This window comes from Aspergillus nidulans, chromosome VIII (assembly GCF_000011425.1).
Source record: "Aspergillus nidulans FGSC A4 chromosome VIII".
In the NCBI taxonomy this organism is placed as follows: domain Eukaryota; kingdom Fungi; phylum Ascomycota; class Eurotiomycetes; order Eurotiales; family Aspergillaceae; genus Aspergillus; species Aspergillus nidulans.
The window spans coordinates 4724253-4739705 of record NC_066264.1 but is presented as its reverse complement, the minus strand read 5'-3'; the positions used below and the strand labels follow the sequence as shown (position 1 = coordinate 4739705).

Sequence of the window (15453 nt, the reverse complement as noted above, 5' to 3'; positions counted from 1 at the left end):
GACATAAGCTGCATTGCGGAGGGTCAACCTCGGCTGGTAATACGTTACTTTTCTACTTAATGGACTTGGAGTATAGTCATTTAAGTTCATAGTTATTTATGGAAAACCCCCACTAGAACGTATAATATAGCCTGTCCCAATATGCTTGATACCGTAAATACACCACAGTCGTTCAACGTCCCATGCACCGTCTTTCCATGCAAAACCCGCCCTATGAAAACAGCTTCGGCCCAATGTGCTGCTCGACTTCGCTCTCTTCAGCCTGTCGCAAAGTTAGATCTTGAATTGGAACAGTGAGCACAATGACCTACCTCTAAGAAGTTGGTAGCCGCAACAAGGGCCGTGTATGACTTCGCAATGCTGGTAAGTGCGTCATGGTGGTCGGGAGCGGCGGATCCGCCGATCTTAGCAAAGCGCTTGAATATGCCTACCATGCTCTGCCTGTTCTCCGTCAGGAAGGCCCGGGTTTGCTCAATCATTAACTCGTTTTGTAGACCACGGGAGAATGTTGCCGTGACAATGACCCGCAGTACAGAATCGAGTAGATCGTAGTATTTCCGGAGGGCATCGGCGTTATCAATGTCTGTTGCTGTCAGGCTGGGTTCAAATCATTGCCGAAAAAGCGATACATACCGATACCAAGGTCAGGATCCGCAGCAAAGAGATGTGACTCACGCACTGCGTCGAAAAGGCCAGCTTTCAACACGTGGGTCGCGCCGGGTTTCGTTTGACAGAGCTGCTGTAGCAGGGACAACAGCGACTGGTAATATGATAAGAGTAGAGGTGTATCTGTAAGTGACAGATTAGCGACATTCGCAGTAGGAATGTAGGGTATTCTACCGTTGGCTGGGGCATTCTTTAACTCAAGTGGTAGTACCCGGATGCTGTCTAGGAACAAACTTAGGTAATTTGACTGAGCTATCGACTCAGCTAGAGTAGCATCAGCTTGTTTATCCAGTGCAGCCAAGGAGTTGAGCAGTAACACAGCTGATACACGGCACGTTTCCTGACCGGTATAGGCGTCATCACATATAGCCTCGATTAAAGCGCGGCCGGATGATTTGACCACTTGCTGACTGTGCTGCCTCATAGTCGCATTTCCAGTGTCAGGGGAGACGATACGCGCAACATAGATTGAACAAATATTGTAGAATGTCTCCTTGAGAAGAACGCCCCCATTGGATAAGATAATGCCTCGGAGGCAGATCTGGAACAATTGATGAAGCTTCTCATCGATGAGATCGCCGTTTCGTCTAAGTGGCATCAGTTTGGCTGGCGTTGCATCTAAACTTTCGACCAGAGATTCAGCCAACCTGGCCAGGTCCAGAGCTTCTGGCAGGTTATCCTCAATAGCAGTCTCAAGCTTTGGCAAGATCAACTGAATGGCATGGAGGATAAAGGTCGATTTCCGGCCGCGATCAAGCTCGGAACATTTCAGTATGGTGATGAGCAGCTCAGCCCAAGAGCTTAGGGCCATGTGCCGGTTGAAGTTAATTAGCCGCGATTGATTTCTCGCTTGCAGGAATTCAATCAAATTGTCTGCCTCCGCCATGAACAATTCATCATCCTGTGGACGCAGCTCGCCGTTTGACAATAGTTCTTCTCGTCTGGCTTTGACAAGTTCCTTCACCTGGGCCACGTTAAACAGTACAAGAGAGCCGTCCTCTACCGGCTTCTCGCAAATGTCAATGTTGAGTCCACCAAGGTATTCAACATTCGGTGGCGGGGCATGGAACTGAACATCGAGATCTGCGAAATCGAAAAGGTCATAGACCGTTGGGTTCGCAATGGTGGCTCCATTATCTAAAGTGGAATTTCCGAACAACGTAGCGAGGATAGATTCTAGTAAAGTAGGCGAACCCATCTTTGCCGCAGAACGAATCTCCGTTGTTGCATAGTCGAAAAGATAACTTCGGTACAATAAGAATTCGGCAAGGGCATCTGTCGAATCGCATACCCAAAATTGCTCCGCAGCGATTGGTAAGCCATCCCACAAGGTGTGTGGCCCAACTAAAGGCTGGCTCGCGAATAAGCTAACCAGGAATCCACTGGCACGCATCTCTGCGAGCGTGAAGTAAGAGGAGAGCTTAGACGACCATAAATGCTTCAGAACCTCGAAAGCCGTGCGTTTCAAGTGCAACATCCATGACACGATATTGTCATCTAATTGGTCAGGGTAAGTCTGTACAAAACCTAGGATGGCGTGCAACAGAGACCTCCCGGCGGCGAACAAACCATCGGAGGATACATCGAGAACGTTTCCTACACTGCCAAAGCCAAGAAGCAAGTGGGCAACCGTAGGTCGGTCTGGAATCATAGTCAAAGAACTATTAAGAAGTTCTAACAGATTGTGGCGTATGAGGTAGCCCGAGGCTTGCGGCCCGGCATCGAGTTCCCTTACTTCGGGCTCCATTTGAGATATGAAGGGAAGAGATAGACTGTCCAAATTCTCAGCACTCAAAACCTCGACAATCTTGTTCGATGACCGCCATCTGGATAGTTCGGGAGTAGAAAGTTTGTTAAGCCGCGTAGAGCTGGATAGCTTCGCCAAAAGCGCCAACGAAGAAACCGTAAGCTCTTGGTGGCCCGTACCGCAATACAGGCACAATTTTGGGATGATTTGCAAGTTGTTCAAGATGCAGTCTTCGAATGCGGAGAGCGCAGAGTTTGCAACATTGAGCCTGCTCCCAGGTTGCGATTTTATGAATGGCCTAACAATATTGAGATAGGTCGACTGGAGGTCGATGATCGAACACATAACTTCAATGCTCTTGACCAGGGAGGAAACCAAAACGGAGTCGGGCGAAGCTCTTGATATGTCGGCTATCTCTTGGTTTGCTGTTGCAAAGATAGTCTTAATTACGTCCTCATTATATAGCCATTCAGCTACTCGAGCGAAGGGATGGAGCCGAACGTAAGAGAGAAGAGCCGATGTTTTGAGATTGGGCTCCGCTGTAGCGGGAGTCTCATTGAGCGCGGTGACAATTGTTTCGTTGAAGGATCTTAGACATGTTAATACGAAATCCAAAGAGTTGTAAGTGAGCAACCGAGATTGGCGTTCGTTAAGATCGGGGACTTTTCTCGAGAGCGCCTGGCCCATGATGAAGTCGATGTAAGGCTCAATGCCCGGCATACGATAGGAAGAGCCAAGCGATTCAGGAAAGGGTACCCAGATGGCATACTCGGCTGAATCGATGGCCGGGGCAACAAGAGAGAGTATAAGTACCACAAATGCATTAGCCTGGTCAAAGCTTTCACCAATTTTCTCAAATGCCTGCTGTTCATGCCAGATGAGTGGGTTCGAGACAAGGGGCACTTTGTTATGGGCGGATGCGCTCATAGCTCCACTCGAAATCCATTGATCGATTGCAAGCCACATCTCATTGCCATTCTCAACGCTCCTATCAGTCATCAAGCCAGCAAGCGCTTGAAACACCGTTGCTCGTAAGTGAGAGGGTAGAGGGCCACTACAGAGCGTCAGGAGGGTGCTAACGATGTTGGAAGACGAGTGATGCAGCATCCAATCCCTAACGGCAGCGCTCTGTCTAGAGAGATGTCCTATAAGTCGCAGGTAACAAGAGAGCATGACCGGACTTTCAGGCTCACTCATATCAGCCGGTTCAAATTTTCTCGTGCGCTGAATGGTTTGGGCCGTTGACGGCTTCTCTGTGATTCTCGTCGCATATATCTGAAGCTCGGCAAACATTTGTGCCCAGTTCATGGATGCGGACCGCTTGAATTTGGAAGACATGAATTTGTCTTCCTCCAATAAGAATCTGTGTGCAGCTGCAGCATTATCTTCTCCTCCGGAAATCGAGCAGAGTAATTCGCAAAATGCGCTAACCCTGGGCACGGTCTGTCGCTTCGAGGACCATTGGAGAAAGCCGTAGAGATTACCATCAGGATCGGCCCAGAATTCTTGGGCTGCGTCCGGCCGGCCCTCGAATGCAAAAGCCATAATCAGTAGAAACGATTCCAGATGGGTCCGTGCCTCCACTAAATCGCGATGGAGGTTTGATGTTAGTCCATCCCTCAAAGCAGTTATTTGATCTAGTCGTTGCGAATCTTCTTCAGTTTTCAGTCTTCGGACAGCATCTGGCATATTTGCGATGCACGACTCCGCAAAAACTTCGAAATTCTCCATCAACAACGTTTTCAGATACGGGGAGCACGAATCCGCTTCAAGTGTCGCCGATCCGCTTTCTTTCAACCAAGATGCGCTCTCCCTCAATAGCATTGTTACCAGTTCGCTGCGAGCCGGGTCACTCCATTCTTCACCACTCACGCCGGAGCAAATAGAAACTAAGAGATCCAGACCTCCGTCGTCTAGGGCCGTCATGAACGTCTTGGTACGTTCTTCGGCTTCCTTTTCGAGATCAACGCCTGGCGGGGCAGATGACGGGCCGTCATAGTCCCATGCACTGTAGACCGAGAGCCAAAGCGCAATTACTGCCGAGTGGAAAGGTTGATGCGCCCAGTTCTGGCCGTCTTTGGTGGAGATAACGGCGGTGTTAAGACTTCGAGCTTCCTGGTAATTGCCAGAACGTTCGGGGGACCCATGTTGAACAAATGAAGCGATGATAGCTGGAACATAGTGGACAAGGACTCCGTCAAACCGATCGAGCTTCCTGAGATGTTTCAGTAGAACCCTTAGATCTTCCGGACTCGTGTAAGGGCCTTTGAACAGGTAGCATAAAATTGCGCCGAGTGATTCATGCTGTTGGAGCAAGGTGAAGCGCTGGTGCTCAATAGCCTCCATGACAAGCTGGTCTTCCGATTGTCCGACAATTGAGGCTTTCTGGATTTGTTCACCCAGAAGCGACAGCCACTTTTCGATATCCTCCATAGATTTCAGGCATTTTCGTGTATAGAGCGATGCATTCCGTAGCTGACCATCCTTGATTTCTACAACATGTGCCAGCATTTCCTGCATCATTTCTTGTGTCGCTTCGCGCTCCACCTCGAAGGATTCCTGGAAAATGAGGCGCAACGATTCCAGCAGGAAGTGCCGGCGTTGGTGGAAATTTATAATGGCCGTAATCACAGGTGGTCTATCATACTCCTGAGATGTCTCCTGTGCTTTAAAAAACAGCAGAGCCGCCAGCAATTCATCGAGATCGAGCGCATCGGCGACTTGAAGCGTACCCTGCTGGAACTCATCGTTGACAGAGTATTCCACATCGTCGATCGTGATTTTCCCTGCGTTGGGTGCAGAACAAGTCAGCGTAACAAATTTTTGACATCTAAGCCCCAAAGGCAGTGCGATGAATTGTGACTGTACCACTCAAAACGCTCATTCGACTTTCATTGCTCTTTGTGGGTTTGTCGAGCAGGGTCCTAAAATCATGGATGTGAGTCTCTAGCTCGACACGGAGTCGGTCTATGTTAAGAAGGGACGAGTCAGAAAGAGCAGAAAGATCCTGATACAGGCCGCGAAGGCCTTCCAGGGGCTCTGCACTCTCCATACTCTCGGCGCAGGAGTTCGAATACTCAAGCTTGATGCGTGAGGTGTTTCTCTAGCACCAAAAAAGGTTGGAGAACGCGACAAATTGCCGGCGGTCTGAAAAGGCGGCGAGAGCTTGAGGGACCCACCAGCAAACCACAGCTTGGTCTCGAAACAGCTCCCAGGCTTAGTATCTTCTTGTTGCTTTTATTCTTAATTTGGTTGTGAGGGCTTTCAGAGTATATCCAGTCGCTGTCCGTATATCGCAGGCTTTTCCCTGGACGATGGGGCAGCAGAGCGCTCCCAGATGAGCTGATAGATACTGTACGGAGCTGCTCCCACAATTTCCCCAGCACAAAGGTAAAGTAGTCAACACGCTGCTACAATGAAGGGCGAAATTACCTTAGACGGAGCAATCGCGCTTTTGTCGTCGGACAAAACCAAAGATCGCACAGATGGCTTAGCTGGTTCGTTGACTTTTGATTGTTGTCTTTGTCACACTGCCTAACGCCCACCAGATCTAAAACACATTCTCCAGAAGAATAAACGGAACTCGAATCTGTACGGAGCTTCCAACTGGATTGTCCAGGCATATATTAATATATGTTTTTTATAGTCAATCTATGAGCGACAAGGCCTGCCATAAGATCTTCGAGTCTTTGTTTCGGCTCGTCTCCACAGAAAAAACGTTCTATAACCGCGCGAATTCTAAAGGAGCCAGTTCCAGTAAAGCAGCCGCCACTCGTCTTTCCGCTTGTGCATCCGTTGTTCGTACAGCTGTTGAGACTTTCCTGCGTAACTTACGGATCAAGTCAGTTCGCGCCATTCTTGACCATATCACCAATGTCTTGGTCAGCCCGGACAGTTCTCTGTTCGAGCTTCTTAGTGTGGACTACACGAAATGTTTGAGCACAATCTTGCATTATCCGCCACACGTTGAGCACTTGGGGGTTGAGGAGTGGGAATCTGTCCTGAAATTTTGCCTGAAGGTCGTCAACGTACGGAATGATCACAACAGCCAACAAAGCACGTGGAGTCCGCATTCGTCTGTCATGGACGACTACATTGGAGCCAGCGGTGGCCGGTCGACACCATCTAGAATGACACCTTCACTGGCCGTCAGAGAGAAGCCCAAAGGGCCGACGGGTGTGGTTGAAGAAGCTCTTTCATGCATTAAAATACTCTCAGGGGTTCCAAATGCTCCTCTTCAGGACAATGCTGAGAGCATACTTCTGGGGCTGGCAAGTTACGTAGGTTCACCCTCTCTTTCCGGAAGTGGTCACCAGACGGCCTTCAGCGCTATCAACGCTGTGGCAATGGGGATAATATTCGATAACTCGGAACTCGTTCGAGTCACCTTGCTAGATCTAGTTCCAGTAATCCGGCAGCACTGGACCACCAAACTCATGGGTCTAAAGGACGAGTTGCTTGTCACCACAATGTTGATTGTCACTTTTCTTATAGATGAGATTCGGAGAAAACCGGACGAGGCTCTGATAGCTGTGATTGATGGGCTCATACATACTCTACAACGCGAGTACTTTAGACGTTCCGAGAAGGATATTCTTCAGGTTGACGAATTGGTTTTCGATACTAACAGCATAGGTCAACACGAAAAGTTTCGTCTTTGGCCAAGGTTGGAGAGTCCTAGGTCCGAGCATAACTGGACGGTAGTATGGATTATGGCAAGGTTGCTGGAGTTGTCTGAAGAGTTAACCACACGGTTGTCGACGCATTGCCCCCCCGAGGCCGAGACACCGAGTAAAAGGCAACGTATATCCTCGAAGATTGACGATGTTTTCCGTGATTCTACAGCCTCTTTCGGCATCAGAAGAGTTTGTGCTTTGCAGCTGATTCCCTTCCTCCTGAACCACTATGCCTGCATCGATTCGAAGGTGTCTTTGCTGGAACGATTGATACCCAACATAAATGATGACAATGCTACGATCTCATCTTGGACAATGATTGCTATTGCATGGTGAGATTCTATGAACCAAGTGACCGGGGATGAGTTGTTGACCTTGTGTGCATAGTATTGCAGCTAGTCCTCAGGCAGACAAGCCGCCACTCAAACGATATTGGCAACAAGCTTGGGACTTGACGTCTCGTGCATCTACGTCACAGCTCACTTCCAGGGCTGCTTGTTATTTACAGAACAGTATTCTCCAATATAGTCTCCTTGACTACGCTGCCGTGGCTGAGACTATTAATTCAATGCTCTCATTTGTCAGATTGAATGGGCCGTCAACAGTGTCAGATGCGTCTTTAGAGTTATGGGCGAGCGTTATTAGGATGACAGCCCAAATAAACCCAGGGTCTGTATCAAATGCTTCCGTCCAGATCTGTGCGTGGTTGAGGGATGCATGGTCTACTGGTACATTGCCTTTATCTACCCCCAGGTATTTCACTGACTAACAGATTTATACAGGATCAGCGGCGGATAGAACGCAGACTTCGCAAGTTGCTGTATTTGCACGTCCCTTAGACCTTTTGAATTTGATCTTCGCTTGCACCAACAGACCTTTCACCCGGCCTCGGGCTCTATACAAAGGGCCAACTGGAGTCGTGACAAAGTGCTGGTACTTTTACCACAAGAACAAACAAATCTGGAGCTATCTCTTCGATATAGGTGAACTGGTAGACATATATGATATTTGGGATGCTGAAACCACGGTCTCTATCCAGAAATCCTCACAGTCGGATCCAAACGATCTTGGCATTCTCGATTTGTTGCAGGCGAAATCGGAAAGTTTCCTTCATACCTGGCAATCATTATCTGAGGATAAGTCGCGTCATGTCACTCCGGATATTGTGCAGATTTTGACGTCCTTCTGCATAACGGTAGCCCTTTATACTTCTTGCCTGCCGGAGCAGCCAGGGCCTCGGTTACAGACTCTGCTTTCGAACAGCCGTCGTATGTGGGAAAGCGTCTGTTCAGTCTTAGCTTCTCGCGAATCCACCTTTGTGGTCTCTAGCTTAATACTCTTTCCTCCTTTCTTTCCTCTGGATTCATGCTTTTCCAAACCAGCAACTGCCATCCATAGGGCATTATATGGACTGCTCACGCCTTTAAGTGAAGTTCTTGAGAGCCAAAGACAGTCCCACAAACAAAGACTATACGCTCTCAACGACGACACTATGGACTTGGATGATCCGTTTGGGCCGTCAACTGATCAGGTAGAAGAGGCGTCAAACATTTTATGTACAAATCGCAGCGATCTGCCACTGTTCCAGGATTCTGCTAGCTTCCATCGCTATATGACCATCCTTATTTCCATTTACAACAGGATGTATTCTCAACAGTCTGAACCTCAACAACACGTTACTAGGGCTTTGGAAGACTATCTGAACGATCTTGATGAGGTTGATCTTCTGGCTGCGCATGATCTCCTACCTTACGTATATCAATCCTGCGCTAGAACGGACCGACAAACGCAACTTGTGCTACTTGAAAACCTAGGTGAAAAGTGCCTTCAAACATACGAATTGGAGCGCTGCGAGAACTCACATTTGCTCTGTATCCAGATGATGTGCAGCCTTGCCATGTCATGGACCAGAGGAACCCAGGACAGCCTCAGTGACTCAGCCGCGGACATTTATACCTGGTTCACGACAATATTCCTGAAGAAAGGGAGGGCCTCCTCGTCCGTCTTAATCGCCTTTGCAAAACTACTGGGAGTGATTCTAAGCTTGAACCCAGCATACTCGAGTGATCAATCAAGCCCATCCCCTAAGACTACCCTATTCAAGATTATTAGCGATGGTGAAGTGCTAGTCAAATTTAACGCGGGGAGTCTCGTTCCGCAGCTGTTCGGACAGTTTCTTCTCGAAGACCACGATAATGTGTTTAATGATGTCCTCGAATGTCTTCCGCGAGACCCTACTTGGGAGGAAGGAATCGCGGTTCGTTTGTTCCTGCTCGCCCAGCTTGCGTCAAAATGGCACACATTACTCCGAAGAAGCATTTATCATATCTTCGAGACCCCGGCCCAGGTGCATCATTCCCTATGGTACGCAGAGAAATGCCTACGCAGCGTCTCAGATGCGCTAGGACTCCAGGATGCCAAAGAGATATTCCGGCTTTTTTCTTCTCAAATTCTATACACATGGACCGAAACACAGTCGATAAAGTCCATGCCTTTCAGCATTTTTGGCTATGCTAATCTTAATGACATGATATGCGATGCCCAAGACGAGATTGTTGGACAAATAATGATGCGAGCAAGTGAAAGTGATGCTGCAGAGCTCTCAGAGATACTAGGTCGACCCTTTGTTGGTCTTCTGACAGACTCTTTCTACAAAGCAGAGGCTTACACAATAGCTCATGACATAAGTACTCCTCCTCGAGAGGGAAGCCAGCCTAAAGGGGTGGAGAATCGACTCAAGAAAATTCTAGGTGCTGAAGTGTTCGTGACTCTAATTGAAGCACAATTCCCCCAGATTGTAGCTACCTTTTTCGGATCGCTCGATTTCTTCCAGCAGGTGGAGAAAGCATTTTCGAAACGAGAAAGCTTCCAGGAAGCACTCGTTACATTAAAACGCATCACCGAGAAGGGTGCTGCGAGAACTGTGCTCCCGCCAAATCAGCAGCCGTCTTTTAGGGCGCGGTATCTCCTCGATGAACTAGAGTTTCTGTGCAAACGAAGTGGATATGAACTTGAAACCATCTGGACTCCTACTCTCGCATCCTATGTATGCCGTACACTCCTGGAATCAATTCACCCGGCGCTGGGCTCTCTGCATGCTTGTTCCGTGCTCCGGAAGATCAAAATACTGATATGCGTGGCTGGGCCCGTAATGCTGAGTGACTACCCGTTTGAGATGATTATCCACGGACTTCAACCATTCCTTGTGGATATCTCTTGCTCTGAGGATGCAGTGGCTATTTTCTGGTACTTACTGGAAGCTGGAAAGACTTATTTATGTGAACAACCGGGCCTGATGGCGGGCATTGCGGTTTCTACCTCGCTTTCTTTGGGCAGGTTTCTGGCGTCGCCTCCCGTAAACTCGCGGCAGGAGAGCCAACTACAAGCTGTGGTAGGAAATCTTCGAACATTCTGCCGGTGGTTCGACGGCTATCTCCGTTCTTACACTTCGCCAGCTCTGGATGATGAGTCGTCTAGGTCTTTTCGGCGTTTCACTTGTTCCTTACAGACTATCGTGGAACAGGAATCCAGCGGATCCGGTGCAAACGAAACCGATCTACTACTCGAAGTACTTAAGGATCGCGAATCAAAGAGTGGTCTTCTTAGCAAACCAATATCGGATCGCGTGATCTCGCTGCTTTGTTCTACGTCGAAAGCAGCGTTAGGCTATCATCTCACTACTATTGAGCGAGACGAAGATGCTATCTTGAACGCTGTCACTGTCTGCCAGACTCTTCGAGATTTCAATCCTGGTACCGAATACCGGTCTTGGGCGGCTCGAGTCATAGGAAGAGCCTTCGCAGCTACTGGCAAAATCAGTGACGCCCTATTGAGAGAACAGGATCTTACTCTGTTTCGCTCTTCTTCAACCCAATCGGGTACCGATATCCTCTGTCGTTCCAAAGCGAACATACTTGAAGTACTTGGCAGCAAGCTGCTGAATAGCAGGCAAACAGGACCGATTGAGCGTACCCTGCAGCTTATCATCAGTAACCTGGCCAACTTCCCTGATTTTGAACCTTGCGTGAGTGCTATTTCCCCTTCTGTCATGAAGGCTCTCACCTGGAGCCCGTATCAGTGTCCGGGGATATCTCTGAACGCTCTGGAAGCCAAAGAACTAGAAAATGTACATGGATGGGATCTTAGCCTTTCGCCCTCTTACTGGGCACGAAACGTGGGACTATTTCTCTCAAAAGCGGCCGCCGAGGACCCGGTTATTGGGTCACTGAGCAATATATTATACCTTATTCCTGATTTGGCAGTCCAACTACTGCCCTACATCCTACATGATGCTCTGCTGGCGGAGATTCGAGGTAAGGTGGCTGAGGTAAGGGACAGCATATCGCAAATCTTCAATGAAACCTTACGGGCTGGTGCAGAAAACTCTATCCCTCACGCTCGGCTTATCATCAAATGCGTCCTCTACCTTCGCAACCAACCCAAGCCGGGTGAGGAAACAATAGTGGACCGAGATGACTGGTTGGATATCAACTACGCGGTAGCTTCCTCAGCCGCTAGTAGATGCCGCCTGCCGAAGACGGCGCTCATGTTTTTGGAAACTCATGTTTCTCGCTGTACGGCCAGCTCTCGTCGGTCATCTGTTGCTAAATACGATCTCCCAGCAGGCCTGCTGCATGACATTTTCAAGAACATTGACGACCCCGACTTTTTCTATGGAGTCCAGCAGACTTCCTCTCTGGATTCCGTAATAGAAACTCTCGAGCACGAGAGTTCTGGCTTCAAGAATCTCCTTTTCCAGAGCGCACAGTATGACAGCGAAATTCAGATGACAGGATCTGGAAACGCCTATGGTGTCCTCAAGGCACTGAACTCCACCAATCTTCAGGGCATTGCTAACTCTATGATCGGTGCGCTTGGAAATTCTAGTGACACTGCTGTCCCACTGGGTAGTATGCTTAAGGCCGCTACAAATCTGCGACAATGGGAAATACCTATCTCTCCGTTGAACACATCTCCTCCGGCCACGATATTCAGGGCTTTCCAGGCCTTGAATACTCCAGGGCCGTTAGTTGACATGCGTGCATCTATCGGCGAGAGTTATAGAAGCAACTTGAATCTTATCAATAGTGATCGTCGATCAGCGACGTCATTGCGGACCGCTATGAGGACGCTCGGCATCTTGACCGAAATAGAAGAAGTTCTTGGTTCAGGATCTGCGGCGGAAATCGATCAGAAGTGGGAGGAAATCTCAGCAAGGACTTCCTGGTTAAAAAATACTGAGTATGTGCGCTTCCTGCTAATAATAGGTTATACTAACGGCATGTAGTGTCCAGGAGGTTGGAGAGATTCTGAGCTCTCATGAGACCCTGTTCTCTTCCATAAAGCAGAAAGATTATCTCAGGTCTGCCTTCAACTTAAGTGACATTGATGCACAGCTTCTTGAAGTGAAAGTAATCCGCCAGTCCCTACACATTGCCAGAAATCACGGCATCGCCCAGGCTTCGCTAAGATCTGCTGTTTATTTGTCAAAACTAGCAAACCATAGTGTATCGCTAGGGCTCAATATTGAAGGCGTAGCGAAGTTCGACCTGGCCAATGTGCTATGGGATCAGGGTGAAATGGCGCCCTCGATTCAAATTCTCCAGCAGCTAAAAGACAGAAATGACCTTCACAAGCAAGCAATTCCTATTAGTCGTGCCGAGCTTCTTGTCACCCTGGTGGGCAAATTCAGATCTTCACTGAAGTTAAAGCGGCTAACAGAGTCAGGGCCATCATATCGCCGAAGCTCGTTTAGAAAAACCGGAGGCGATCATCCAGAACTATTTGACACCTGCAGTCAAAGAATTGAAGGGTCGCTCAGAGGGAGAAGACGCTGGGCGAGTCTATCATGGATTTGCCATCTTCTGTGATCAGCAGTTACAAAATCCGGATGGGCTGGAAGACTTTGCGCGGATTGAGCAGCTTCGTAATCGTAAGGAAAAGGAAGTAGTTGCTCTTGATGCGATGCTCAAAACAGCAGAAGGGAAAGAGCGAGACAATCTCAAATTTCACAGAACAAAGACGAAACAGTGGTTCGACCTCGATGATCGTGAGTATCAGCGTCTCAAGCGAAGCCGCGAGGCCTTCCTGCAGCAATGTCTTGAGAACTATCTTATCTGCCTTAGAGAAAGCGAAGCATACAACAACGACGTCCTGCGCTTCTGCGCCCTCTGGCTTGCGCAATCTCACAGTGACATTGCCAACAGTGCAGTCTCGAAATACATAGCAGGCGTCCCGAGTCGCAAGTTCGCCCCTCTTATGAACCAGCTGACTTCGCGGCTCCTCGACGTGTCAGACGATTTCCAAGCTCTATTATCCGAACTGATTTATCGCATATGCTCTGATCACCCGTTCCATGGGATGTACCAGATCTTTGCGAGCAGCAAATCCAAGGGTGGAAGGGACCAGTCGGCTCTATCACGCAATCGAGCCGCCGCAAAATTGGCTGATATTATGAGAAACGATAGGCATATCGGGCCTTTGTGGGTGGCGGTCCACAATACCAATATAAATTACGTTCGATTCGCTGTCGAGCGGTTAGACGACAAGGCAAAGAGTGGTGCAAAGATTCGGCTGAATAAATTGGCACCTGGCATACGCCTTGAACAGGATGCTGTCAACCAGCGGCTACCACCACCGACTATGAAAATTGATATTCGCGTTGACTGCGACTATAGTGATGTGCCCAAGCTTGCTAAGTACCTCCCTGATTTCACGGTAGCGTCTGGCGTGAGCGCACCGAAAATTGTTACAGCTATTGCAAGCAATGGTGTTCGTTATAAGCAGCTCGTAAGATTCATATTCGCGTTGTTCGGCCGTGGCTAACAGTATCATAGTTCAAAGGAGGCAATGATGACCTGCGGCAGGACGCCATTATGGAGCAAGTATTTGAGCAAGTTAGCAGTCTCCTCAAAGACCATCAAGCGACTCGGCAGCGCAATCTCGGTATCAGAGCCTACAAGGTTCTTCCTCTGACCTCTAATGCGGGCATTATTGAATTTGTTCCGAATACCATACCGCTCAATGACTTCTTGATGCCTGCGCATCAAAGATACTACCCCCGAGACATGAAGCCCAGCGCCTGCCGCAAACATATTGCCGATGTACAGACACGGTCCTTTGAGCAACGAGTCCGGACATACCGCCAGGTAATCGAAAAATTCCACCCTGTTATGCGCTACTTCTTCATGGAGAAGTTCAACAACCCAGACGACTGGTTTGGCCGACGGCTATCATACACCCAGAGCACTGCGGCAATCTCGATTCTGGGGCATGTGCTTGGCCTGGGAGATCGCCACGGTCACAATATCCTCCTTGACGAAAGAACAGGGGAAGTCGTACACATTGACTTGGGCGTTGCTTTCGAACAAGGGCGCGTCCTCCCTGTGCCTGAAGTGGTCCCTTTCCGCCTCACGCGCGATTTGGTAGACGGAATGGGCATCACCAAAACCGAGGGCGTCTTCCGACGCTGCTGCGAGTTCACCCTCGAAGCACTGCGCCAGGAATCATACAGCATCATGACCATCCTAGACGTGCTGAGGTACGATCCGCTCTACAGCTGGACGGTGTCGCCACTGCGAATGAAAAAGATGCAAGAACAGGACACCAGTGATGGGCCGCCAGTTCTACCGGGGTCTACGACTGATCAACAGCGGCCAACCAATGAACCGAGCGAGGCTGACAGAGCGCTGACGGTTGTTGCAAAGAAACTGAGCAAGACATTGAGTGTTACGGCGACGGTGAATGAACTGATTCAACAGGCGACTGATGAGAAGAACCTTGCTGTTCTTTACTGCGGTATGTTTACTCCTCCATCTGGCTGGATATCTATAAATAGGAGAGCGCTAACTGATGTGGATTAGGCTGGGCCGCTTATGCATGAGCGTTGGCAGGCCAGTAGTTTGAATTTCTGGGGATGAATGATTTATAGAGAAATTATATAGTCTTTTCTGTATACTGTTTGAATATCTCGGTCTGGACTCGTCAACGGCCTAGATATAAAAAAAAATATAAAAATAGTGCTATAGCTGGCGTGTTGCCGTGTTGGGCGATTTTTGACGTCGGCGTGACCGCCGAGTTTCGCCTCTTTCTCCCTTCTTCTAGGAACGTTCTTTCACCTACCAAACTGGGCAAATCATCCAACTCGCTTTTGAGATCTCACTATTTCGTTCTCAAATTTTGAGATCTGGCCTTTTAAGGTTGCATTGATCTGAAAGGACACATTTCCAAAGGACACATTTTCAGAATCTAGCGGTTGAGTTCTCCTAGCTGAATGGTCCTTATCGTGTACTCGCCTCTCTGAGAATATATATTTGTTGTTGACTCACTATATTTTACTGGTGCTTCTATCAGTTCTCTCATCGA

The 15453-nt window shown here is 48.7% G+C and overlaps 2 protein-coding genes across 2 annotated transcripts, besides 1 other annotated feature; one reads left to right on the top strand and one right to left on the bottom strand.

Moving 5' to 3' along the window:
• Positions 1–15453: part of a sequence feature (contig 1.2 1..168814(-1)) that runs on past both edges of the window.
• ANIA_10002 (nuclear pore complex Nup192/Nup205 family protein) lies at positions 111–5465 on the bottom strand (the record flags this gene model as incomplete). Its single annotated transcript, XM_050611092.1, has 5 exons — positions 111–262; positions 312–583; positions 634–789; positions 841–5199; positions 5282–5465. 5 exons carry the CDS (start codon positions 5463–5465, stop codon positions 212–214), a joined length of 5022 nt encoding a protein of 1673 aa, XP_050469356.1. The 3' UTR covers positions 111–211.
• On the top strand, positions 5829–14971 carry atmA (DNA-binding protein kinase TEL1; the record flags this gene model as incomplete). Its single annotated transcript, XM_652550.1, has 10 exons — positions 5829–5910; positions 5962–6004; positions 6060–7421; positions 7477–7787; positions 8073–8357; positions 8472–12330; positions 12377–12767; positions 12811–13878; positions 13926–14886; positions 14952–14971. 10 exons carry the CDS (start codon positions 5829–5831, stop codon positions 14969–14971), a joined length of 8382 nt encoding a protein of 2793 aa, XP_657642.1.